The sequence below is a fragment of the Chroicocephalus ridibundus genome, chromosome 3 (assembly GCF_963924245.1).
Source record: "Chroicocephalus ridibundus chromosome 3, bChrRid1.1, whole genome shotgun sequence".
NCBI classification, from domain to species: domain Eukaryota; kingdom Metazoa; phylum Chordata; class Aves; order Charadriiformes; family Laridae; genus Chroicocephalus; species Chroicocephalus ridibundus.
Window position 1 is genome coordinate 51,738,938 of NC_086286.1, and position 25,989 is coordinate 51,764,926.

Sequence of the window (25,989 nt, forward strand, 5' to 3'; positions counted from 1 at the left end):
AAGAGATCCTATGACTAATCCACTGTTAGTTCATGAAAGTCCTCACCCAAACTATCCCTTTCTTTTGGCTGGAGGCAAGTGCTGGTGCTTTGTTCTCTAGTAACTTGCCACTGGCATTTGGGAAATACCTCATGGCTTCAAATATACCCCTGTACCCTGTGTGTTGGGGCAAATGCTAGTGTTGTAAACCTTGTAAATAACAACTCTATTCTGAGATTCAGAAAGGAACTCCCTGAGGGTCTGACTCCTGGCCGCACTCTATTGCCTGCCGCATGCCTCTGCGGGCACTGACCTAGTTATCATCTACTAACAAAGGTGCAGGAAGATGGATGTGTATTTGCTTTTGGAAACAAAATTGATGCCGTTTGAGGCTTACTGCTATGAATATGCTTTGAATCTTAAATAAGAGAAACATGCAAGAGCTGAGGAATTAGTCTGAAGAGGGCTAATGTGCTGTATCTGCTCAGCTGTGCAACCAGTGAAAATTATCCACTGGGTCTGTGGTGGGCATGCAATTGCCTTCAGAAAGGATCTTCCAAATACCCACGTGTGATATCAGATGAAAGTACAGGGCTCAGGAAACTATTGCATAAGAACTGTTTTTTCTCCCCAATTTATTCAGTTTTGGTGTGTTAGAACAATGGGAAAATGTGATTTCTTAGCACCTGTGACATAGTTGTCAAGCATAAGTGCTGTAGTTGCTGGATGTATCTCTGGAAAACAGATGATATTGCTTTCATATCAAGCCTACTTTCTCCATAACTTTCTATGGTTGTTGGGGTTTCTTCTTGTGAGAGGATGTGTAGTTTTCTGTAGAGAGAAGCTCATTTGTTTTGCTTGTGTTAATGACCCTTAACTGTGGTGATCTTTAAGTCATTGTAGCTTTTGCTACATGATGCTTTTGGTTATTGTGGCTGTTGCACCGTGCTCTAGCCCATGTGGTACATAACGCTGGAGACCTGATGAGCTGCAGAGGACGCTGAATCCAATTCAGCATAGTTGATGTCCTTTGCCCACAATGTGTTGGGCATAATTCTGCACCTGTAATAGCCCCACAGCATAAAGGGCTGTGCTTTCTGTAGCTCCTGTGGATACAAAGGCCAGAGGTAATAGCAATCATTATGCTGTTAAGGATTGCTGTTCCTCTAGCTTGGCTGTCACTGTACACGCCCCAGCTTTTGATGCACCCCTGAAGTCTCTCTTTGCGGAGCATTCCCATGCTGTCTGCTCCAGTAACGTTTCACTGAGAGCTAGTGGGGACTCGTGATGAGGAGGCAATTGAACGGAGCATGGTGAAGGAGCAGAACTTTGCATTGGGAAATGCTCAGGCTTGGTATTCAGGAAACTGAGTTAGACCGGAGTCATCCCTATATTCTGTAGGGCTTCTGTGTTTGCCACAGAAACATGCCACAGGGGAGTGGAGCTTGTCTGCAGAGAGTTAGTAGCTCAGCAGCCTTTGTGAGGACAAAGCCAGAGTGAGATAATTAATGTACATTCCTCCCACTTATCCTGCACTTAATTCTTTTTCTGTAGCCTGTTATCTCAGCTTAATGTGTATACTACATTTGTATTGCCTCTCAAAAAGGCAAAACTCATAGCTTGGAAACTCTTAGTAGAAAAGGCATCTTCAAATGATTGGGAAATCTACAGCCCTGGCAGAGCAGTTTGAGGCAGAAAGTAATGTTTATGTGAGAGATGCTTGAAATATATAATCTCCTCTCTAAAGCTGTAACTTTTAAGGAAATATAGACTTGTTTGGTTCAAAGATCATGATTTTTTTTTTTCTAGGGTTTTTAGCTTTCTGATCCATTGAGTGATTTTTCTTGAGACAGTTCTTTGCCTAGTTGTGCTCATGCATTCAAGGGAGTGCATATTTCTTCATGAGTTCTGGCAGCACTCTGTGTTCCTAGTGTTGGCTTTAGTCAATTCTTATTTTCTGCACAGGTAGTATGCTAGATCCTTTATTTTAAGTAGACCTTGTGATGATAAATCTCAGTTTCTTATTCTGAAAATCAGAACTTTCTCCTAAATGGCTTGATGTTCAGTATTTCCAAACAGGTATTTTTCTCTGCATGGAAATCTGTCGGGGGTGTACTTGTGTTTCATGTGCTGTTGTCATTCAGATTACTTATCCTTTGCTGAACTGCAAAGCTCATGATGTATTTTAGAGGGGAGAATGAGCTACCAGCTTCAGAAACAATTCATGAGTATCTTGTGTGAGCAAGTTGATTTCCTTCCAGCACCACCATTTCCTTTGCGGGTATCTTGAATAGCAGTCAGTAATGTGTGTGGTTGTTTTTTGGTGGGGTTTGTTTGTTTTTAATTTATTGCTGTCCCATTTCCTGGCTGACTTTCTGACATATTTCTTTCAAAGCTTTGGTCTGTTATACTTGATCTGTCTTTCTTTATCTTGATTTTCTTTAGCAAATAATTTTCAGGTTTAGAAAGCAATAAACTGCTAATAGCATAGTTCAGTGAATTATGAATTCACATGAAAACAGACTGAGTTTTATTAATGCCAGGACAGTATAAATGTTCTCAATTGCCTTTTACTTGTGCTGTCTCCTCTGCTAGTCGTCTTTTTTTTTTTTTTTAATTTTAGGATTACAGTCTGTATTCTAGTTCAGTGGTGGTTGTATACGAGTTCTATGACAGAAAAGCTTCAGAGCTGCAATACCTGACTTGTTACTGGCTATGAGTTAACAGCCCAGATTCTTTACTTATCCTTTTACTGGGATGCCAGAAAGTCCTTGATGAATTTGGTGGTACTTGATACAACATATGTGAGCACTTCAGTACTTTAGGCCTCCTAATGTTGTACCCGAGAAGAGTAGACTGTACAAGCCACAGAACTATTCTTATAGATGCTTCAACTTTCTTTTCTATCTAGTCTAGTTCAGGTATTTCTTTAGCTATCTCTTTGGTTATACCTAGTTCTGTACATCCATCAGAAATGAACCTAAACCATAATCTATACTGATATTCATCAGACTTGTTGGATAAACTAGGGGCAGACTGGGGAGGGAAAATGGTAAAGGAACTTCAACTGCTGAAAGGTATTTAAGCATAGTCATCTTGCACAACTGCTCTTAAAATTTAAGTATACCTGTTACTAGATGTAAGCTAAATAAAGCTTGTGGGTGAAGAATGTGACCATACAGAAAATCAAAAATAAAACAAACCCTGCAGGTTTATTTACGTCTATTATGCAATATCATTTGAGTACTATCTGTAATTGTGGTGCCGCAGGATGGCTACTTCTACCAAATTGCAAGTCCAGTTAACTGCTGTTAAAATTTTTAATAGTAACTATGTCCACTCAGAGGAGTTGGCAACATGCCTGAAGGCTCACAGCCTTAAATACCACCGATGCCCTTGTGTTTACCCAGAATTTTTGAGAGGTAGAAACAGTAGAGTAATTGCTGGTCTTGCAACAAAGCAATGTTAAGTTGAACTATTTATAAGGCCTGTGGAAAGCCAAATGAGAGGCAAGGACTAGGATAGTGGGCTTCAAGTGAGAATATTTGGGTGCTGTTGCTAGCTATGTTCTGTTATTTTTGGTTGAATGTTTCTGCATCCTGGGCCGCAACATCCCTAACTTTTAGCTTGTGGTGGTTGTATCTTTCTGAAGTGAGACATATTGGAAAAACTGTGAATGAATAGTTGTTGTTGTTTTTAAAGTTTTCCCCCTTCTCAACTCCCTACTTATTTTTTCATGTCTGTTCCCTAGGTGAAATTTGGGAACACAATGTTAAGCAGCATCCTCCAAAATCCATTCTAAGTCAGGTCCTCTGAATGTTGTAAAGGTTCACTCTTGATAAGTGTTGCTGTTGCTGAATAGCTACTCTCTTGGTGTGCAGGTGGTGTTGGATTCCTGCTTTGGCAAAATGCTTCTGTCAAAGTCCAAACAACTTTCTCTTGCAATCATTCAGTACTAAATCTTTCTACAAAGACAGGTGAAACTTGACTCCTTAACTACCTTTTTTCTTGTCTCAATGTAGACCGTTTTGGAAAAAATGTTTCTCTGGGCTTTGCTTTAAGGAGAAACTTCACTCCCCTGCTGAATCTAAGGCATCTCAAACTACCCATGTTTTCATGTGTTTCCTCTTAAGGAAAAACTAGTGGCTGAGCATGGAGATTTTTTCTGTCAAGACTATTGCACCCTCTCCTTGCATTACATTCAAAGGATGCAGTTTTGAAAATGGAACTCCTTTTTCTTCACCTAAATGGCTTTAACCTCTTTCTTTGCTAAATACCTGTGTCCAGTCCTCTGGCACCACCCTTGCATTCTCTGCCTTGTTTTCAAGTGGTTTTTCCCATTTGTTTTATCCGTATCCTGGATTCAGCACTGTAGCTAACAGCGAAGCCCACATGCTGTGCACCTTCTGCTGCAGGCACAATTCATCCTTCCTATTTGTAGCTGCTCCAGTATTCTGAATGTCATTCAGGCCAAGTTAATTTTTCTCCCTCTTTTGTCAGTGTGATCTCTGCCTTTTCACTTTAATTAGCGTGGTCTTCTAGTTCTTTAATTGCATCCCTTTGAATATGGATATCAAGTGTTTGTGCAGCAGGTATATTCTGTATATATTCTGTGCATGAAGCTGTATTTCTTTTTTTTTGCTTGCTATGCTGAGTCCAGCAGGTATTAGCACTGACACATGCCATCTTTTTTGTAGTTTTCCAGGGTGATGCAGAATCTTCTTCCAGCAGTCCCTGCTGACCTTCAGAAACTATTTTTAAAAGGGAGCAACATGCAAGTATTCAGTTTTCAAACTTTCAGGAAGTAAGATCTGCAAGCTTGGCACAAATCTTTTCTCAATGACTTCTGGTGCTACTCTATAAAGGAGAGTATGAGTAATGCCATGAAGGTACCTTCCTATACATTTCCAGATAACATGCAGGCATGATGCTGCCTTTGCTTGGGGTTTTTCTCACCTGTTTTAAGCTTAATGCAGGCTACCGAACTGGGTAAATCTTGGAGGAAATGTAAGTGTATACACCGTGTTTTCCTGGGAGTAATAACTACACAACTAGAGTGTGGATTTGTAGAGAACTTTACCTATTTCTTACTAGCAGTTGTATCAGCTCAGCACTGCCTAATTTGACCTGAAAAAGTGACTCTGAGATGTAGCTTAATTTTCAGCTCCCCGATGGGCATGTCTGTATTTCATCTCTAAGTGGTTTCTTGTACCAAGCAGAGTAATATTCCATCAAAGACACTAGAAGTTGTTACTGATGGGGCATTTGTAACGTAGCATGCAAATTAGCCTTTAGCACATTCTAAAAAGTATTGTGTGCTATATTTCTAAGGCTGGACTAGTTTCCAAAAGATACCGTCAGAGGTGAAGAGTGGTAAGATGTGGCTGTGAGGTAGATCTCAAGTGATGTTCTGTAACAGAAGTCATGGGATTGTTCTTTGGCCCAAGTGCAAACAGTAGGTTCCTTAGGAAGACCTGTGTCAGACAAACAGTCCCTAAAGGATGACGCTGGGGTGGAGGGTGTAAAAGAAATGTAAGACTGTTATTTTACTAGCTCTAATTCAGGTTGCACCCTTTCTCATCTGAATTCCGGGTGATGGTTAAATGAGACTTGCGGCACAATCATGCATTTCATGTTTAATTTGATTTTTGCCTCCCTGAATAAATTTTGGGTTTAATTACATTATTTCAGCCTTTGTCTAGAGTGAAATCAGCCCACCGTGACATGTCTTTAAAAGAAAAACAGCTTTCTGGCCAGTTGGAAATGGAATTCTTTTTCACAGGAGACTATTTCCCTTCAGCTCTGCTCACAGGTTGGTGAGAGTGGTAGTATTCCCAGAGCAAACAGTGAAGCCCCCTTCATGTAGGTATCAGGTCATGCTCAAAAAGGTCTCCAAAAAGCCTGTGGGCTGGGGTGCACTTTATGATTAGGGGACAGAAGTGTGTCTGTCTTATTTTATTTTTTCATTATTGTATTGAAATCAGGGATATTTATTCAATCTTTAAAACTTAAAGGGGAATAGGCACTGTTGAGGGAAAAGCAAAGCTTAATATGTCTTTAAGGGCCATCTCGCAAGCAAGTGAGTCTTAAAATGGATTCCCAGTGTTTTTCTATGCTAGAATCCAATAGAAATGTGGAAATGTTATCAAAGAAATACAATACATGTCTTTAGCTTGAACTGTGGTTAGCTTTCTCTTACTTTTACCATAAACTTTCATATTGAAGTTTCTTGTTTTGCTTACAGCTCTTGAGATTTAGGTGTTCCTCAGCTCTGCTTTCAGAGAAATAAACTGTAGTAGGAGCTATACAATTATACGATATTCCCCCCCCCCCCCCCCCCCCCCCCCGCCTTTTTCTGGCTGTTGTAGTTAAATAACAAAGGAACAATTAATGGACTTTATTGTGGCTTTTTACTTATCTCTTTCTTTGGAATTTGGACTTACCTTGGTGTTTTTTCATTTTGTTTTTTCCTCCCCTGTGCTAGATTATTTATTCCCCTCCCCATTATGCTGCACTACACGTCTCACTTCTGAAAAACTGACACGCTAAAAAAACCTACAGACATCTTAACATGTATTTCTTTTCCAAGTGATCGCTTTTCTGCTCTTCGCAATCCGTTGCTTGATGTTGTTTGAAATGAGCCTCTACAAGCCAAGTGATAGACTTACATAAAAAAAGAAAGTGTCTTCTGTATGAAAGTTATTCTCATCCCAAACTGGTTTAAAATTCTGTTGGATGTTCTCTGCATGATAACTATATAAATATATTGTTGTGAGTCGTTCAAGCCACTGAAATGGGAAGCGAACTACAGTTTTTCAAAATAAAGCTCTTGTACGAGCCTACTTATTTGATGTAGTTCTTAGACAGTTGCAAGGTGTTGGTGCCGTATTTCTGTGGAAGGCAGATGCAGCAAGCAAATAATTCTGTTTCTTTATCGACAGGATGTTGATAGGATCTGGTTCCCTTTTATTCTCCCCTTCCGCTCTTGCTGCCTTGGTATTCATGCTGTTTTCTTCTTCCCTCAAGGAAAAAGAAAGCCTTCTCAGCTGCTTCCTTAAATGTAAGCAACCTGTAAATCTAGAAAATAAAGGTGCATTTACATAGACTGAAACGGCCACGGCAACTGCTACAGATACTCTGGCTTTTCTTTAAGCTTTTTTATTAAAAAGGAAAATGAATGCTTGCTTAAATTTCATCTCAAGGGGATTATCTTTGGAGGCTTTAACAGAGTGCATTGTTCATGTCTGAAAATCAAGGGAAACTTGCAGCCATGGGAGCCCTCTTCTGTTTTTGTGTTGCCCCCTCCCCAAAGAATAGCTAGTTAATATGGGAAGGCAACCACTGTGTCTCACTTCTGAGTCTGGTGGGAGACAGAGTGATCTTAGTACAATGCTAACAACCACTGTAATCAGATGGAAAACTGACTAGAAATGTCTAAAAATATTTCTTTGACACTTAGTGGCTTCAGGGAATAGCAGTTCTTGTTTAACAGAAGACAATCAAGGTGCATTGTTGTGCAGGGAAAAATTAGCTATTCATGAAAACATTCAAAAATAAAAGTGCATATAAATTTGAAGAGAAAGGCAGATTACCACGGCCCTGTATATGTATGTATTCATAAGCAATACTGTGAGTAGGTATAATTGTACACTGAGAATTGAACCGCTAGCATTGATTTGCCTGAATTGCCTTACTTGATGGAACTGCAAATATTCTCATTTATTTGTGAGAGAACTACCCACTCGAGTGCACCTGGGGGACAATATTTAATTATGAAAACAACCTTTTCTCCATAGATGAAGAAAACATGTAGTGGCAGTAACGGCTGGGGGGGGACGGGACACAGGATAAGGGGTTGGGAGAGGGAATGAAAACCAACCAAAAAAACCCCTCACAACTACCGACAAAAAACCCAACAAACCTTAAAAGTTCCTTTATTTTCCCTGGAAGTCCAACGGTTTTCTGTTGCCTCAGATTTTGACAAAAGCTATCACTTCAATATTTCAGCTTTTGGGGTGACAATAGGCTGCATTATTCATCAAATGACACAAAAGCTCTGTAAGATAGCTGAAGATGGCAGTAAGAGACCTGTTGATTAAAAATAAATTGCAGAAGAAACAGTGGTAAATCTAAGGAAGTTTGCTTTGTTTTGGTCTTTGCCTTCCTGTTTGACGTTGGACTAGAGTGCAGGTTCTTAACTCTCCACCTTCAAACCTTCTGGTTTATCGCATTTAACTTTACTTAAAAATACTCTTTTAACGTAATGTTGTCCTATTAAAAGATGCAGCTAAACTCTCCAACTTAGTATGTGAGCGTAGTGAGAGACAAATTCAAGTGCAGAAAGCAACCTGTTTGATTCAAAGAGAAGCCTTGCTTCTACGGATGGTTATGCAGACCGTGTTTGTTGCCCATTTAGTAAATCAAGGCTAACGAAACCTATGATTTTCCCTACCTGCTACGCAAAATACGTTCCGCCAGTGTCCTCCTATTACTGAACACTTATGAGGGGGCAAATAGTCAACTGTTGCAGATGATTAAGGTGGCTACCCAGGATGGATATGTGTCTCGATCCTCGCATATGAGTGTTCCACTAAAAATTTTTGCTAATGTTTTTTTGTTATTTCAGTGTGCAACTGGTGTTTGTAAAGTCTCTCTGTTGAAAAGCTTACAACTTAATTTTTGTCAAGCTGCAGTGGAAGAGGTAACAATATAGGACAGAGAGGTTAAAGAAAGGGTTACAAACCTGTGTTATTCAGGTTAAGTAATTTCTGAATTTAAAAGAAAGTAAAGAAAGAGGGTAAGGCTCTTCTAGTACTCCCCCCCCCCCCCCCCCCCCCCCGCCCCGGCCTTTAGATTTAAACTATTTGGGGGAACATCTTGCCTGGGGAGCTGGTTCCTGGGTTGAGTAACACCGGTCTGTATGGGTGGACCTTGAACAAAAAACATCGCTAAATTAGTAAAGCATTTCCAGATATTCTTCCTCCTCAGTCCATTATGTACACGAATTTGTTAGGAAGAAATGGAAAGTGAAGTCTTTCCAATATTTCATGCTCAGCCTTCAAATTTAAAGCTTCTATTTACAAGATTAACCAAAATTTTGTATGATCATGAAACATAAGACACTTCCATCAGATAGTAGGTAAATAAAAAGTGAGAAAAGATGTCAGAAAGTTGCCAAATGCTAGTGTTTTCTGAAAATGCTTGTAAACATTCAACTCTTACCCTGTCAACATCTTTTGTCAGGAGAACGTAGGTTCAGTGTGGTAATAAAACCTCAACTTTAGAGCTACCGTGGGGAAAAGAAGAAAGCAAATATATAGTCATAGTCCCTGATGGAAACTTTACAGAAGTTCCTCGTGTGACTTGGCAGCAACCTGCCATGAGTATTTTACCAGCTTTCCCATTAGACTTCAGCATGCTGGTTTCTGCTTTTGATCAGGCTAGATGCAGTTCTTGGGTCTGAAGCAGCATGCTGTTTCTGGTACGCTGGGGGGAAAAAGCAGTCTCTTGTTTACCTGTTAACATCTGATCCAACCGTTTATTCAGTGTTGGCAGTAATGAATAACAGTTACTGAGTATGCTCTGTGTGTGTGTGCATGTGAATATGAAAGCCGCTCTGCGGTTCGGTGCCTATCTGTAGGAGAGAGGTTGAAAGAGCATAGCAGATGTTCCCCTCAAACAGGTCAGAAGCTAGCAAGGTTCCATTAGCAAACAGCATCATGGACAGAAAAGGTACAAAACACAAACAGCCTGCTGAATGAACTATGCCTGAGTCCTGGTTTTGTCCATCGTTTCCATGGCAGCATGGGGAGCAGTGGCCTGATGCAGCTGAGCAAACTGGCCTCCTCAAACCCAGCTGATTACTTTCTTGCACTCTTGCCAAGGGAGTGAGAGGCAGAAGCCTCCCCACCCAGGCGTGCTGGGCAGCAGTGCCTCTCATGGGAACAGCTAGAGTTTATAGAAATTAATTTAAAAGCTGTCAGAGGGGAAAAGAAGGAGAAGACAGTGAGAACAAGGTAGAAGAGTCATCAGAGACATGGGGGACTGACACTAAATGTCTGTTCAAAAAGACATGGGAGTGGGAGGAAAAGGTTGGAAAGGAGAGATCTCTGCAACAGCCTACAGAGGACTGAGCTGGAAAAAGAAAGCAGGGTGACTCAAGAAGGGATGGATGTCTGTTTTGGGGAAAGTAAAAGGTAAGGTAGGAGGGAGCATCTGTAAGCTATTGTAAGGAGCAGGCTTAGGTGGTGGTTGTTCATGTAGCCCTCTGACCATGAGATCTCATTTCTCAGCGGCAGATGCCCAGGTAGGATGTGAATGGAGAAGAACAGAAGCTAATGTTTTGGGTTTTTTTCTCACTATTGCTTTACAAGCCCTCCCAACCTGCGTCACTCTCGAAGGATCTGTATATTTTTTTTAATTAAGAAGTTTAATCTGAAATCCTACAAGCTGATTTGAGAACCAGTATTTACAGATGAGTGACTTTTTTAATTTTCCTCTTACGTTCTCAGTGTAAAGCTTGTGAAGGGGAAAAAAATACTGTCTTGTAACTCAAGATAAAGCAATGTTATAAATGTGGGAAAAGTGCTGGTGACGAAGTTTCAAGATGCTGTCAGATTGAAACTAGCATAATTTGAAATACTACATAATTTTGGCATGAAGTTTATTTTGTGTAAACTATATTATAGTAACTTAATGTATGATAAGATAAAATAACTGAGTCTGCCTGTTTGAGAAGACTCTAGAAATGGAACAAATTTGGACCTTTTATTACTAGTGAAAAACACCTGAAGTTCTTACACCTTTGCAAATAACTAAAATGCAAACTGAAAGGGACCCATAGCTGTAGACAGTTAGTTGGAGGTCAGCAATGGGATAATGTTTCACATTAACCAAATTGAATGAAGGATGAGTACAAAAACATATAAAATCCGTTAATTCCTTTTAAAACCCCAGTAATCTATGTGATTGTGGATAATCCTTTGGGATGACACCAAAATCGGTACGTAGAGTGCAGTCATAAGCACGATGTTCAGCCTTGCAGCATTGCTTGTAACCCACTGGTCCTTTCCAGAAACTGTATTGCACATGATTTTCGTCTTTGACCAAAATATGAGTGTCTTGAAATTTAGAAGTGCCCCCATCATCCTCTTCCTTCTTGTCCTTTGCCTTAGGTTTCCTCAAGAAACTTACACTGGATGGTGCCAAGAACACAAATAAGTTTTACCAAGTGATCTAAAGACAGAGGTTTATGTTGTGTTTATTCAAGAACGGAGATATTGAAAACAGGAATGTTTCCTGACTTGCTGGGGAAAAAGCAAATTAACACCTGCATGTTTATCATCTCTCTTTACAAGTCACATGCTGTGGCTGTTTACTTCGGGCTTAATATTCTTTACCAAAACTACCAAAGACTAATAATGCTCTGTCTATTCAAAGGACCACTTGTCCTACCATGGTTTCCTCTCTTTCCTTTCGTTTTTCACCCCTGACACTTAGAAATATTTCTCAAGGCAACCAAGCTGAAAAATCCAAACCTTCAGGTTAGAGCAAGGAATTGCTGTCTCCAGTTATGCCTAGCCAAGTTGATCTTTCTTGATGCATGCACATGTCATTCTTCCTTCACTGACCTCCAGGTTTAATAGTAAGTGAGTTTTATTTTCAAAAGATGGAGATGTACTTCAAAGCAGTCTTGAATCTGTGACACTGGAAAATGAAGAGGGGGTCTAGATATGGGGAGAGTGTCCTTACAGTTGAAATATCACATGCTTCATTAGGAATACAATTTGATTGAAAATCAGATTTGTTGACAATTTATCTTCATAAGCTTTTGTTTACTCTTTGCAGCCCTGATTTCTGTGCAAATAGCTTCTTTTAAGCTTTAGCAGCATTACCACTACAACTTGTTCAGACAGACAGATGGTGTGCTATTAAATCCACCTGACCGCCTCATCAACAGTGAGAGTAGGCATGAATGGTTTAACTAGTTTGGGGCAGGGGGGGAGAAACCCAGCATTAATACTAAAACAAATCAATGCAGCATTGTTCATGACAGCCCTGACAAGTGGTAATGGGAACTCCTGAAAGTCTTGACTAGATTATTTTTTTTTTTTAAATTAGATATTTCTTTCACTTTGCTGTTGTTCTCATCTCATTCTGGACTTCTGATTCTTTGAGCTTTGATATACTACACTAGATGAAAATAAACATTATACTTAAGGATAATTAAAGGCTTTTATTCAGTTGGAAGGAATTGCTATCAAATTATGTTATCAATTCTAATAAGATGTCTTATTGGGAAAGTTAGGAAGAACAATCTAAAAAAAAAAAGCATTGATCTTGTATGTATGAATATTTTGCAATGGCTCATGCAGGTTGCTGAATCACCTGGCTTAAGGACTTTGTTTCTGTTAAGAACTAATCTATCAGAAAAGGCCATGGCTATTAATAAGTGCGCTTTCTAGACTCGTCAAGAGAGCTTAAATCAAGCATACAAATGAAGAATGAAAAAATAAAACCCAAAGCTTTGGTCTACTTAATCTTATCAAAAGTGTAAAATTAACTTGGTGAATCTTGCTTAGTTCATGATTTTCCCCTTCTCTATGTGTTGTTGATATTTACCTGGGAAGCAACGAGCCCTGCTACAACTTTTGTTAGCAGTGATGAGGGGGTTTTATTTTGGTTCCTTTTTGTGTTTGTTGTACTTATACATTATATGGGGAGAAATAGTTGCATGGTATATGCGTAAGGATTGCACAGTGTAAGTCTGAGAGTTTGCTTCTTGGATCCTCCTCCTATCAACTAGTCACCAGTGCCTTCTACAGCATGTGGAAGTATGTAGAGCAGTTTTGATCCAAGCCAAAGTCATGACACCAAGTTGTGCAGATTCATGGGATTTTTAATAGCAAATGCAGAGTAGCTTTTAAGTTTGTATTGTTTCAGTCTTTCAAAAACTAAGAATGAATGTACTTCTGTCTACATGTGCATCAGTTATTTCTGCCTAGTTGCTCTTAAAACTGCTTTTTCTTTTATTTATAAAGGGGATGACTTTTTTTTTTTCTTGCTTGCAAAAGATTCAAGTTTCATGATTCATTTTGAGCTAAGCCATTTTTGGAGACCTATTGTTGTATGGCCATGTGTGAAAACAAAATAATGACCAAAAGCAAGTGGCGTGATATGGGAGAAAGAGACATTGGAAAGTGCTTAGCTTTTCTTACTTTTTATTAAATGAATAAACCTCACGCTTTTCATGGAAAAATTCCTACTACTTTCCCATGATCACATAATACCTTAAATGGGGAGGTGGGGTGGAAGACTTTAAAAGCTGGATGATCAAACACAGTGCCATATGAAAAATACGGAAGGGCCTACAGTGGTACTGTTACAGGATATGAGCCCCAGAAGCAGAAAAATTATGGCCAGCTGTTCCTATGAACTTAATGTTCTGAGTAATAGCTGCTGGTAAAATAAGAGGATCAGAGTATGTCTCCAAACACATACAATTGCAGTCTTTCAATCTACTTCAAACATTACTTCTCCAACCACTCCCCATACCTCTAATGCACCTATTTTGTTTTGTTATTGAGGTTCACATACGTAAAATGTTTGTTATAGATCTCAGCAATGCTAGTTCCAAGGCACTTAAATAGCCTCTGTCATTCTTCTATAGTCTACTTCACCTTTAATTTCATTTATTAGGACATTAAGCTGCTCCTACCACTCTCCGTTACTATGCTTTTCTTCTCTCTCAATTGTATGCTTGAGAATGCTGATACACGTTATTAACTCCCTGACCCTGGGCTTGTGATGTATAGGGAAGTTGTTAAAGGTTTGAGGTAATAATGATCAGAGCTGATAACAAGCTTTCCAAACATGTTGCTGACCTGATGTACAAGGTTAATGTAACTGTTTGATCTATGTAATGATGACCAATACCATTAAATATTTGCTGAATAAACTTCCAGGGATCTACCTGGTTATTACAGATAGCAGATTAAATGAGTGCAAGAAGGCCTAATTCATATTAGTTTAAGGGGATGGCCATGAAAAATGGTCTTGTAGATGTTGCACTATTTAACAGTTCTTAGTTTTGGGCTTAGTGTCAAACACCATTGTAAAAGATTCTGTCTTCCTACCTAATATTTCTAGACGCTTTCTCACGTAGTGTTAATAATAGATTATTACAGCTTCATCTTTGTGAAATCAACTACAGTCAAAATTTTGCAGTGGTGTCTCTTGGCTTTGTGTCCCTTTTTATGCATTTCAAGACAAGTATCAAAGGAAATCAATAGTTTCAGTGTCGTCCAAAGGACCGGACTCTTGTTCAAATGCTTATGTACCCCATAGGGATTGAAACATGTTTTGTGTATAACTGGAGAAGAGATTATAGTTTAGTTTGCTCTAAAGGAATACGGTAAATGTGCACCAAAATGGCTAGGTTATCCAAACCAACATGAGTAGTGTGGATGATGGGAGGATTTGCTTCACAATCCCATTACTGCTCTTAAATAAAACAATACTGCAGGCATAACAATGTGAGCAGATGAACTGATGTTTTCTACTTACAGGGAATGAATGCTATGTTGTAATTAGTGCACCCCTACCTTTCTTAGCAATAAGATGATAGTTTGTTTTCCACCAGCTAACCTAGGCAGAGCTGTCCCCTCACAACTTGTATACCTTGGGCTCCTTTTCTTAGCAGCTAATTTGTGTTGTGCAAAATTAAGCACATAGCTTGATGTCCAGATTGTTCGTGCGCATAGTGATGTGGATTGACTTGTTTATTCCCTGAATTCTCTTTATGGACTCATTTTGATATAATATATTTTTCAGTTACTGATCTGAGCAGTTCAGGAGATGGCTGAATGCTCTACAGTTCTTCACTTCAGAAATGACAATGCGCAGCAGCTGGAGTGAAAATGTTCACATACATAACAGTCTTCAGTTTGCATAAATCAAAAGGGTGAAACTGATGTATTGCAGCTGGGGATCTAGGCTGTCAGAGAAATAATGTACAATGAATAAAAATTTGAGGGAAGTCTGCTATAAGATTAATTTGTGTAAAATATGTTATTTATGGAAAAAATGCATAATACTACAACTATGTAGAGCTGTAAGTATTGCTTAGGTAGACTGTTTTCTAAAAAGAGTTAGCAGCCAGTCAATGGAAAGTGTAAGTTGTGGGGTTTTTGCTTTTAACATAAAAGAAAATGTTCTCTCTTTCTGTTGTTGAATTTTGTGGAGTCTCATAAGCTGCTTAATTCTACTTCCAAGCTTCATGGGCTTTATCTCACTTCCTGTAGCAGAGCCAAGCACTTCAAGGTCATGAGAGAAGTTGCGGCAGAACTATTTCTCTTGACGCTTTCATAGGACAGAGAACTAGCTGGGAGCTTTACATGGTTCTCCCTTTTTTTTTTTTTTTTTAATAATTCCAGTTTTCCTCATTTGCAGAGCAAGCTCTTATATCTGGAATCGCTATACTCTTCCTCCACAAGGAAGTGGCTCTTTTTTGTTACTTATTTTGAAAACCACTTTTTCTCAGGGAACAATCTCCTCAAAGTTTTATGCTAGCAGAGTGCAGAGTAAACACTAAGAAATATGATATTTGGCTAATGTAGGTATTTTGGCTGAGAAGAGAAGAAGCAGCAGATTTGAAGTGCCAACAGTAGAGAGATTCTAGGAAAAAGGTAAATATTTCTTGTTTGTCAGACTTGTGCTACTGAAATAAGCATAGGTAATAATGAATGTCCTTACACTTATTTTAAATAAACCAAAATCCTTTATGTAGAGACTTTTTCTGCTCTGATTTCATCTTTAACTTCGTACATTTCAACCTAATACTCTGTGCTAACTAAATCTTTCAAGTATGTATGAAGAGACAAAATATAAATGATGAAATTTTCTACCTTATTCTTTTGAAACGTTTTGTATCAGTTCACTTAACCATTCAGCTGCCAGAAGAATCAGCTTTTCACTGATGAGTGGGAAAAGTTGTTTGCTGGAAAATGCTTAGATGCTGTTGACTCATGGATGGATTGGTTGGCTTGAATTAAATTTCTTCTATTACCATAGATGCTCAGAATGTAATAGATTTATTAACCACCACCACCTTTTTCAGAATTTTTCTTTCAGATTTTCTAATAATTTAAATTAGCAATTAAGAACTGCCATTCTGTTATCTTAAAATATATTTGTGATCTGGCTGCTAAAATAGGGACTGTGTAACATCTCAGAACTGGATTATGTTTTTACTTCATTAACAAGTGAAAGGTACAGTTTGATTATGAGGGAGAACATAGAAAATGGCCACTCAGATTGTTTTTATATCCCCCTTTTCTCCTCAGAAGCTTGCCCTAATTTGAAAGTCATGGTTTCCTTGTAAGAGCATCTCTTAGATAATTTTTTTAAACACGGTGGTGAACTGTAGGAATATTCTACTTTTTTTTGATGTTTCCTTGAAATGGTGTAATATTTGTTTGGGGATAGTTGTCTTTTAAGCTTCCATCACAATGGATAATGTACCAGTATTTTTGAGGTACCAACAGCATGTCTAATACAGTTAAACAGGTTCTTTGGACCTCATCATTCCAGTGCAAATTTTGTCATCTTTTCTTCAATTACGCTACATCCTGCTTCGTAGAACTAGGACTCTTTTCTCTCTGTTTATATATATACCTATTCTGAGGAATTTCATTTTGGCTACAGACTTGCATAACCACAATCCTTATTTTCTGTAAGCAAAACAATGTTGGGGTTGTTTTTGTAAAGAGATTGCTCGTATCATGTGCTTTATAATTAACATACACCTTTTGAACACATCAGCAAATTTGTAACAGGGGAACTCAATAGGAGGATGGAGAATTGTAATGTTAACCTGGAAATTACTTGTTTAGCAACGCTCTTTTTGAGTGATTTCATGGAACACTAATTCTTCAAGTACTTCAAAAATTTTTGAGGAGAACACTGTTGAACAAAGATAATGTCTTATTCTTACAAGGCTGTTTGAGCACTGCTATTTGAATTTACAGAGACCTATTAAAATGTTCCTTTTATGTGCTTCAACTGTTGAAATAGCTGACTCTTTCATAGCTTTATTCTCATGTCTTTTTGTCAGAAAGAAGGTATATGAAGAGTACAATAACTTTTATATTGTTAAAGGGATTCTCATTCAGCGTTCTTGATACTCATAAGAATATTCTGGGAAACCTAGGGAGGACCTATGGGTTTCAGAGGGCATGATTGGATAAAGAGCAAGCTCCGTGGTGCTGTGGAGAGTTTGAATGTATACTGTGCATAATGCAACTTGTTTTCATCCAGAAAACAAGATAATTCTACAAATACAGGAAGGAAAAATGATTACAAGCCAGGTTCTGCTCTGCCTTGTACCTCTTGGAGCTGATAACCTCCGTGCAGATCAGTATTTTCTGACTGGGCTGTAGCCTGAGCCCCCTTGTCCAGGGTAAGAAACGCCACAAATGAGACCGAAGAGCTAGTCCCCGTTTCTACTGTGTAGATCAGCACACATGGGATGAGTTAGAGGCTCGTCTGATGGCCTCGGTCAGGACTGGGATTGGCTTTACCAAATGCCACAAGCATTCAAGAAAGATGACTCTCCTCTCCCCAAATTTGATGACTTGAAACAAATGTCTGACAACTTAATGTGGACTGAAAAAGCCAAAGTAGGTTTCTCAACAAATGAAACCCACTGCCCTCTTTTTCACTTTCCTCTTCCCCTAGGTTAGAGGAGCTGCCCCAGAAATGAAGGAAATTAAAACTTTCCAACCTGCTTGAAAATAATTGGTTCTCAGCAGCTGCTCCTGCAGACATGGGATGTAATAATTGTACACAGTATCAGTTTCCTATGGGCCAAATAAGACTTGGCATAGAAATTTTCAAAATAAAAAGATGGAAGAATTTCAGTGGCATAACAAGGGGAAGCCTGGTGCCAGATGGGGCAGGAATGCAGATTTTCTCTTGTAGAACTGAATGCTGGGCAGCTGCTTATAGTATCCTGGTGTAGTTTCATTTATCGATCTGTAACTTGAGCATGAAAGTCCTGAACACTGTATTTCTTAGCAGGAAAGCAGCACTTTTCAATGTTTTGGATAAACTAATTTCTTGTTACGTTGTCATTCACAGTGGTTATGCCAAGAATCAGTTATAGTTTTCCCCTTGGTAATACCTAGCTTCATACTCTTAATAAATCCTGGTATGCTTTGCTACTTAACATCTTTGTGCTTTCACTAAGAGTGGGACTCTTATCCGGGAATAATTTGTACTATCCAGAATAGTTACAGCTGAAATGGTTAAAAGCAAATAGAAATTGTTTAAAAGACAAAACCCCACAATAAAACAACCATGAAGTCTAGGGAAAAGGGTTTGTCCTTCGCTCCTATATTGTATTATGTAGAACACTTAAATGTAGCTTGTAAATTAATGATTTTTTTTTTTTTAAATCTGGTTTCCTTTTACTTTATTGGAACAATACATGAAAAAAAAGTTCTTGCCCATGATGGGAACTTAAGTCTTTGTTATGGATGTCACTGTCCAGCTTCCAGAGAGAGGTAACATAACTTCCAAATCAAAAGTCAGTGATAATTTCTTGTCATCTTAAAAGCACAGAGCAGTTTGGATATTATACTGCTGATAGCACTGTGGTTAAAAAAAAATAGAGAAGTAGAACAGAATAAAACATTGATAAACAGAAAAAAAAAATCGCTGTTTGCAGATAACATTTGTTTGGTTTTTTTTTTCCAAGTTAAATTTCCAGTTTAAAACCCAGTTTAGCTCAATATTTTTCCTAGTGAGGTTTTTTTTCTCAGACTTTTCCTATCTATCAAATCATAAAGGTGAGTCAGGACTAACAAAGAGTTATGACAAATACCAACTACAATAATTTCGTATGAGCTGATGTACCTGATAAGATAAATAATGTCTGTGGTAACTGTTGAGGATAATGAGGCATCTCTTCTCTTGTTCTCTAAAAGTTTTCATATGGTTATTCTGATGTGTAATATGTATTTCTCACTTGCTAGCAATTTTTATTTGAAACTTCAGAAATGTAAATCTACTAGTGTTGAACTTCTAGATCCATTTTCCCATTGGCAGTGATATGCGTTTTCTAAACTGTGAGTAGCAGCATTGATGTATGTCTATTATGATAAATAGTCTTTTATGAATGGGACGTTTTCAAAGGTAGAGATGCAGCAACAGCCAAACAGCTGCTGAAGTCTGTGATGAGGTTGACAGCTCTTGAATACTGTGTATCTAGTTTCATTTGTGCTTTTTTCTTATAGCCTCCTTCTTCACCAGCGTCTTACTCTTGACATCATCATGCGTACCTGGTGTTGAAAGGTTTCACCAACTCCTCTGCTAGGAGAGCTGTGTGTATGTTTTGTGACATGGGACAATCCGAAAGGCCTTAAAACTAACGTACCCATGTACATCTATAAGAATGCTGAGTTGATCTTAGCAGTATGCTTAGTAAATTAGCATATGCTAAAGCTGCTGCTGGTTCGGGGGATCAATTAACTTCTTATTAGAAGCTGGGAAGTTCTGCAGAGGCTGGGGCAAGAAAGGGGAAAGAAGAAAGAAATCTTCATGTACTTGCCCTCCTTGCTGTAGAGTTTCCCCAAGCATGTTGTATTAGCACATCTGAGGATGATGAGACCAGTTGGTCTCACCCAGGATGTCCTCTTGCTTTTGTGCCTCCTTCGTATTTCATAATCATATGAGGCTCTCCTGACTCACTGGGAGAGTTTGAAATACAAGCCTAAGGGAGATATAAGTAATGCAGCCTTTCGGATAGGTCGCTGCTGTTGCAATTTTTAAGTTCATTGCTGTTAGTCACAGCTTCTATTCAGTGTGCACTGTGGTGATCTGTTGCTTCAGAGTTGACTCTATCCTGGATACTTTATTCCTGAAGGGCAGAAAAGCTCAGGCTTTTAGTAATCCCCCCGCCTTCTCCCGCTTTCCCCTCTGCTTGATGTGGTTTTGTTCTGTTTCAAAATGGCATGAGACTTTCCGCTTCTGCGGTAGAAATGCACTCACACAAGAGACCTACATCCCCTATTTTCAAAAGTAACCATTATGCAGATTTTTTTTTTACGTTAATATTTTTGATATTTTCAAACACTGTGTTTGAAACCATAGCTATCTGTATCCCACAGTCCTCAAGGAGGAAGAGTCTTTATTCTATTAGCTGTAAAACCATATCCATTATGGATATTGTTTTAGTATTATTTGCTGTAAGATAACTAGAAATTAATCCCTTCTCACTACTTCTGTAATCCTCCCATTTGCTCCGTAATAGCTGTCTTTCAGACTAGTATTGATCCACATATGAAGATTGGCAGCATTTGCAAGTTTGAATCAGGAGTAGTTGACATTTATGCCGTGTGTTGTTTGATACTTCATTTCAGGCAAGCTATTTTAAAAAGCATTTCTGCCTGAGGACGCCATAGAATGAAAAAGGTCAGCTTTCATCCCCTGCTCTCCTCGCCCATTGAGAATCAATAGTATTGGTCAATCGGTTATTCTGTAACAGAAATTTTTCAAATTGTACTGTTTATCAACATCTAATTGTTTAGGTGAAGTCTAGCAATCTATCAACATGTGCAGGAAGTTTTCTTCAGAAAACAAAATATAAATCTTTCTACCCTATTACTGCTGCAATTTCATACGATATTTTACAATAGCAGTCACACTCCTATTTCACTGTGCAAAAATCAAACAATACATTTTACTAAAATTGCTGTTAGTGGAGAAGTACCACTTTCCTCAGAATAATTCATGACTGTGATTAAACGCTAATGGGTAGGAGTTTGCTTTTAACACCAGTTTTGCAGACTGTGCTTAGGCCCAGCAAAATAGCTGGGCAGTGCCAAGGATCAGGGCACTTGTCTCTCTATTTCTGAGCACAGGAGGTCAAACTTTTACTTCAAATGTAAGTTCAAGTTCCGTGTTTTGGCAGCAAGGAGTTTTTGCTCTGAGAGGCCCCTTGTCTGTGTTCTTGCTGCACCCACCGAAGTGCTTGTGGGACTGCTGGCGCATTCCAGAATGTCACTTGCAAGCCCACCACCTGTGCAGGCAGTTGTGCCCTCAGCCCATGCTGAGATCACCCATATATCCACCTGTACTTGTAGCAGTGCCTTGGTCCTCCTAGGAAGTCTCCTGCCAACTGTCTGTGTCTCTGGGGCACCAGCCTCTGGCTGCCCAAGTGTGGTGGTCCTCCCTGCTCAGAGAGTGGTCAGGAGGAAGATGGGGCCGCTGCCGGGTCTGCATGCGGCTAGTGTTTTCCCTGATGAATACCCCATCCAGCTCTGGGGCAGGCAGATGTGACATACGTGGAGACACTGAGGCTTGTAGGCACGGTAATTGAATGTAGCGCTGATATCTGTATGTCTAGGACCTGGGTCAAAGGGCCTCTTCTTTTGGAAGCAGTTTATTGTGTGTAAGCCTGCCTTGCAGGTGTCCAAGAACTGGTTATTCTGGATGAAGGTCTTGTGAGGAGTGGGGTGAGATGACCTTAAATCCGCATATCCGTTGTTTATACGTTAGGTGTCCAAGCTGCTACCTGTCCACCGAACTGTAACTGGCAAACAAGGTATTTGGTCTTGGCAAACAAGCTTTTGGTATTTCTTGTAGAAAAAATGGCTTGTGTTTCTTTTTAATCAGCTTAACCTTTTCTCCAGCCTTGTTTTTCCTACCTGTTGGTATGAGGGGCTGTGTGGCAGCCTCATGCAAACAGCTTTTGGCAGGAGGAAGGAAAAGGGAGAACACAGCTCCATCGTTATTTCCTGCTATGCTGAATTTGCCCGTCTCGTTCTTCTGTCAGATCGTTAAAACTCTGTAGTGAAGCGTGTCAGTAATTGCCTCATCTATTTGGGTCCCTGGGAAATAAAAAATGTGAGCTGATATTTCCAGACTCCTGTGGGATGATGCGTGGCTGACTTGCACTGCAATTCAAATATTGCCAACTGCGCGGCTGTGTGCAGGAGGAGCAGGTTCTCTGCGATGTGAGCAGGTGACAGTGTGAGGAGTGGGATGGGATGATTGGAAGTTCATAATACATGTGTCCAAACAGGCAGCTGAGCATCTGGTGTTTATTAAGTGTCTCTTAGGTAAACATACGCCAATGCTGACTGCTCGCGAAATGGGAAGAAGTGCAATTTTTTTAAAACTTTAAATAGAGATTTGAAGGGTGATCAAACAAGAATTTATCACTTAAAATTAAAAAAAAAACCAAACACAAAACCCAACCCCTGAAACCAGTAGAACTATATCATAAACATTTAAATACACTGATTACAACCTCAGGTGCTAATTCTACACCTGAAGCAATTGAAATGAACAGAGGAGAATGGTTCATAAGTTTTAGGAATAAATGAAAATTAGTGCCTGTCTGCATACCTGAGGCACTGTAGAGTTTATTTGAGCAACTCTACACAAGGACCAAAAATTTTTGATTGAACCAGAGCATACTTCTTTAGAAAGAAGGCTTATTCTCAACTTACAGGCTTTAAAGATAGAAAAATGCAGCTTCATTTTTCCACTAATATGCACATCCGGTCTGATGTATTGTTTCTCACCTTTTAATCTTTCTCCAGCTTTCTGAGGTCCTTTCTATAATTCAAGATACTGATTTCTTCAAAAGTTACCTTTTAAGTCACAAACCTACTGTTCTGTGCCGTCGGATCTGTCACTCAGGTTCAAGCCTTGTTCCTGGTACAACTTGGCTTTCTTGAGTCCAGCACAGTTCCTCTGCATGTCTCCAGAGCTGGCTGTCTTCATCGTTGTGACTTGGCCCCACTGGCAACCCAGTAGTTTTGTTTTGGAGTAACTTTTCTGCTCCTACGAAGCTGCCTTCCTTACAAGTGACAAATACGATCCTTCTGCAAAATCTGTGTGCTTATCTGCTACCCATCCACAGAGTGCTTGGTGCCTTGCAAGTACTGATTAAAGCACCCCTATCGTGAAGAATACAGCTGTGACTTGGGCTGGTTTTGGGCTGGCTTTGGTCCGTTGCTTAAAGGGCTTGAGAGATGTGGAGACTATTTCAGGATTGGTGTAATATCTTCCTTGAGTTCATGAAGCTGCTTTGTCATTTAAAAGTCAGGCTTCCGTAGGAAGGAGGCTGACTTCTCCTCCCAGTAGTCAGTCTGTTAGGACTGGAGAGATGGAGTTGCCTCATTCCTCGCTGCACTGCCAGAGTGCTCCCATAATCTCTTTAGTTTTGGTATTCTCCAAGTTTTTGGTACTTTCCAGGCATCTGTGTGGACTGATTCAGGATGCTAAACCAGAAAAAAAAACACTTTAAAAAAGTAAAATCAACATTTTTCTTCCAGTTTACCTCCCTGAAATGATTTCATGTAGTGCTAGAGCCGGCACACGCACAACAGCCGTCTGTATTGAGTAAGACTGTTGTATAGGCAAACAGGCAAACTTAGGAATGTAGCATATGATTTCTCAGTGTTTGTTTTGTATTAACAATTAGAACCCATCTGTTCTTTCTCATACCTGCAGAATTACATCTCTTCAAGGTACAGTAGTTTGGAGAATTGGGTCTTTTTGTCTGGTCATCAGTACTCTCATGGGTTCATTTTTGCAGTCACCAACACTTTGTCTAATTGCACACATGGAAGCCAGTACGATTCTAGGTAGGTGTATCTGGCTTTCTGAAATCTCTCAACAGAGTTTAAAACAAAACCAAACCACCTTGTGCCTGTTCTCTGCCATGTAAATTCACATATCTTCTCCCCACGTTTTCTTTCCTTTTTCCAGCCTTTTGTTTGGGCTTTCATGTTACAAGCTGTCTAGGGAATCGAGTTAGTTATCTTTATTTTATTAAAGTGGTGCTTCTGTCAGATAAGTGTTTAACAGTAATGGTGTTAATCATAGGGTGATTTTCAGTGGAGTGATGTTTGCTTGTTAGTGCTAGGAACCATTATTCTGAATATTACCAGAGCCCAGGTTTGCCAGGCAGGTGTTCAGAGCTCACAAACCCACTTGTACTGTTCAGCATCCAAAGATGGTGGAGGAAAAAGATTTCCAGTTTTGATGCAGAAATGGAAACATTTAGCTCTTTACGTCAGTATTTATTGTTCATTGTCACGTTGTCTAGCATTACCTTTAAAACCTCAGCTGCTAGAATTGTGCTAATCTATTGGAAATGTGGCTTTAGCTTTTTAAAGCAAAATGTCTACTTGCCCATCTGGAAGAAGTCTTGAAAGTGTGAATCAGGTGCAGTAGAGTCTGAAAAGCTGGAAAGCAAATAAAAAAGAGCTCAATATTAATCGATATCAGAAGACCTCGCTGGTTTTGAGCAAGCTCCACGATTGCTGGGAGCCAAGCCTCCCCTTTTGGAACTTGTGTTGAGCAGCTGAGCAGGGTGAAGGCATGGCCGGGTGCAGCTGGATGGGGCTTTCCCATATCCCTGCGAGGCTGTTGCAAGCAGCAGGTCATCCTCCTCCTCCCCTCTAGCACTGCTGGGCCCGGCCCGGCGCTCCAGCTGCTGACCCACAGGGACAGCTGCCGGGCGGGTGCCGGTGGCTCCCGGGAGCGGTCCCAGTCCTGGTCCTAGTCCCGGTCCCGCCCGCCGCTGTGGCAGCATCCCTGCATCCCATAATGCCTGCATCCTCTGCATGTCCTGGGGAGTAGCGTCCCAGTCCCTGCCGTGCAGCCCACCCAAGCTGGCAAGCGGCAGAGCACAGGGAAAGGAGCTCTCACGAAATTCAAACCTGAATGGTCACTCAGTACATCCCTGCCTCAATTTTTAAAGTAAACTTATTGATAATATACCTCATGGGATACAGACAATAAAGCAACACAATGTGAATATGGCTTTAAAGATGTGTAACCAATGCTGCTTTACAGACTTAATAGAATCTTAATGCTAAAATTCTTACAAGATGTTGAGAAATCCTAAAAGGTGGCCAGCTCGTTATGGATGAGTCTGCCCTAAGCACCTGGTGTTAAACTGCAAGGTGGGAATTTTTATATGTGTACAAGCTGAATGCTAGGAAGAAGTAGTTTCAGAAGAGACCTTTTCCTCTGGTTCAATAATATAAAGTGGCATTATTGCAAACAGGGTAGCTGTCAATCATAAAATCTTCGGCACAACAGAATACTTGTCTAGGACTGGGGTTTCCAGGTACTGCTGGTGGTCTATGTTGTTCTAAAGCTATTGATAGCAAATACTTATTTTGCACAAATGTGTATCTTTACTGGTGGAAGAGATGATATTTGCTCTTCTAAAATATTTTTTTTTTGCTAACTTCAGTGTACTGCTGAACAAAATCTCATGGTAGAAAATGAAGACAGAATGTTTTCTTAGTCCTTTGTTTACACTTCATAGCTTTCACTATGCTCAGAGCTATCTGACATCGTTACACTTTCAGTTTTTTTCAAAAACATTGAGCTGCAGTATATTGTTTGACCACTGAATGTCTCTGAAAACCATATAAAGTTCCAGGAGCAGCAAGCACGTCACCAATAAAGAGTAGAAAAACCACAGAACTCTATTGAATTCCCCGCTTGTCACTGGTGATAGTCACTCAGCAAATTATCCCAAATTATATCTCCTGTGATTTATCATATTCTGAGAATTGGCCCTTTTATCTAAGTTCTTATTCTTCTTCTTTGTGCTTTACGCATTGGCAGATGTAAGCCTAGAATGAACTCCTACACTGTGTATCCTTATAGAATCATAGAATCATTTAGGTTGGAAAAAGACCCTTGGGATCATCGAGTCCCACCATCAACTCCACTCTACAAAGTTCTCCCCTATACCATATCCCCTAACACCACATCTAAAGGACTCCTAAACACATTCAGGGATGGTGACTCCACCACCTCCCTGGGCAGCCTATTCCAGTGTCTGACCACTCTTTCTGTGAAGAATTTTCTCCTAATGTCCAGTCTAAACCTACCCTGCTGCAGCTTGAAGCCATTCCCTCTTGTTCTATTGCTAATTACCCGTGAGAAGAGACCAGCACCAACCTCTCTACAATG

General features: G+C 39.7%; 1 protein-coding gene across 4 annotated transcripts in view; it reads left to right on the top strand.

Annotated features, from left to right (window-relative positions):
- RPS6KA2 (ribosomal protein S6 kinase A2) overlaps positions 1-25,989 on the top strand; it is a 315,972-nt gene that overhangs the window by 42,925 nt on the left and 247,058 nt on the right. Inside the window, exon 1 of one of the 4 annotated variants that reach the window (XM_063329169.1) lies at positions 1,942-2,058. The exons of the other annotated variants lie outside the window; for them this stretch is intronic. Within the exon in view, the coding sequence (XP_063185239.1) occupies positions 2,038-2,058 (21 nt within the window). The 5' untranslated portion in view covers positions 1,942-2,037. Of the gene's footprint in view, positions 1-1,941; positions 2,059-25,989 lie in introns of those variants that run through there. 4 annotated transcript variants of the gene reach the window in all.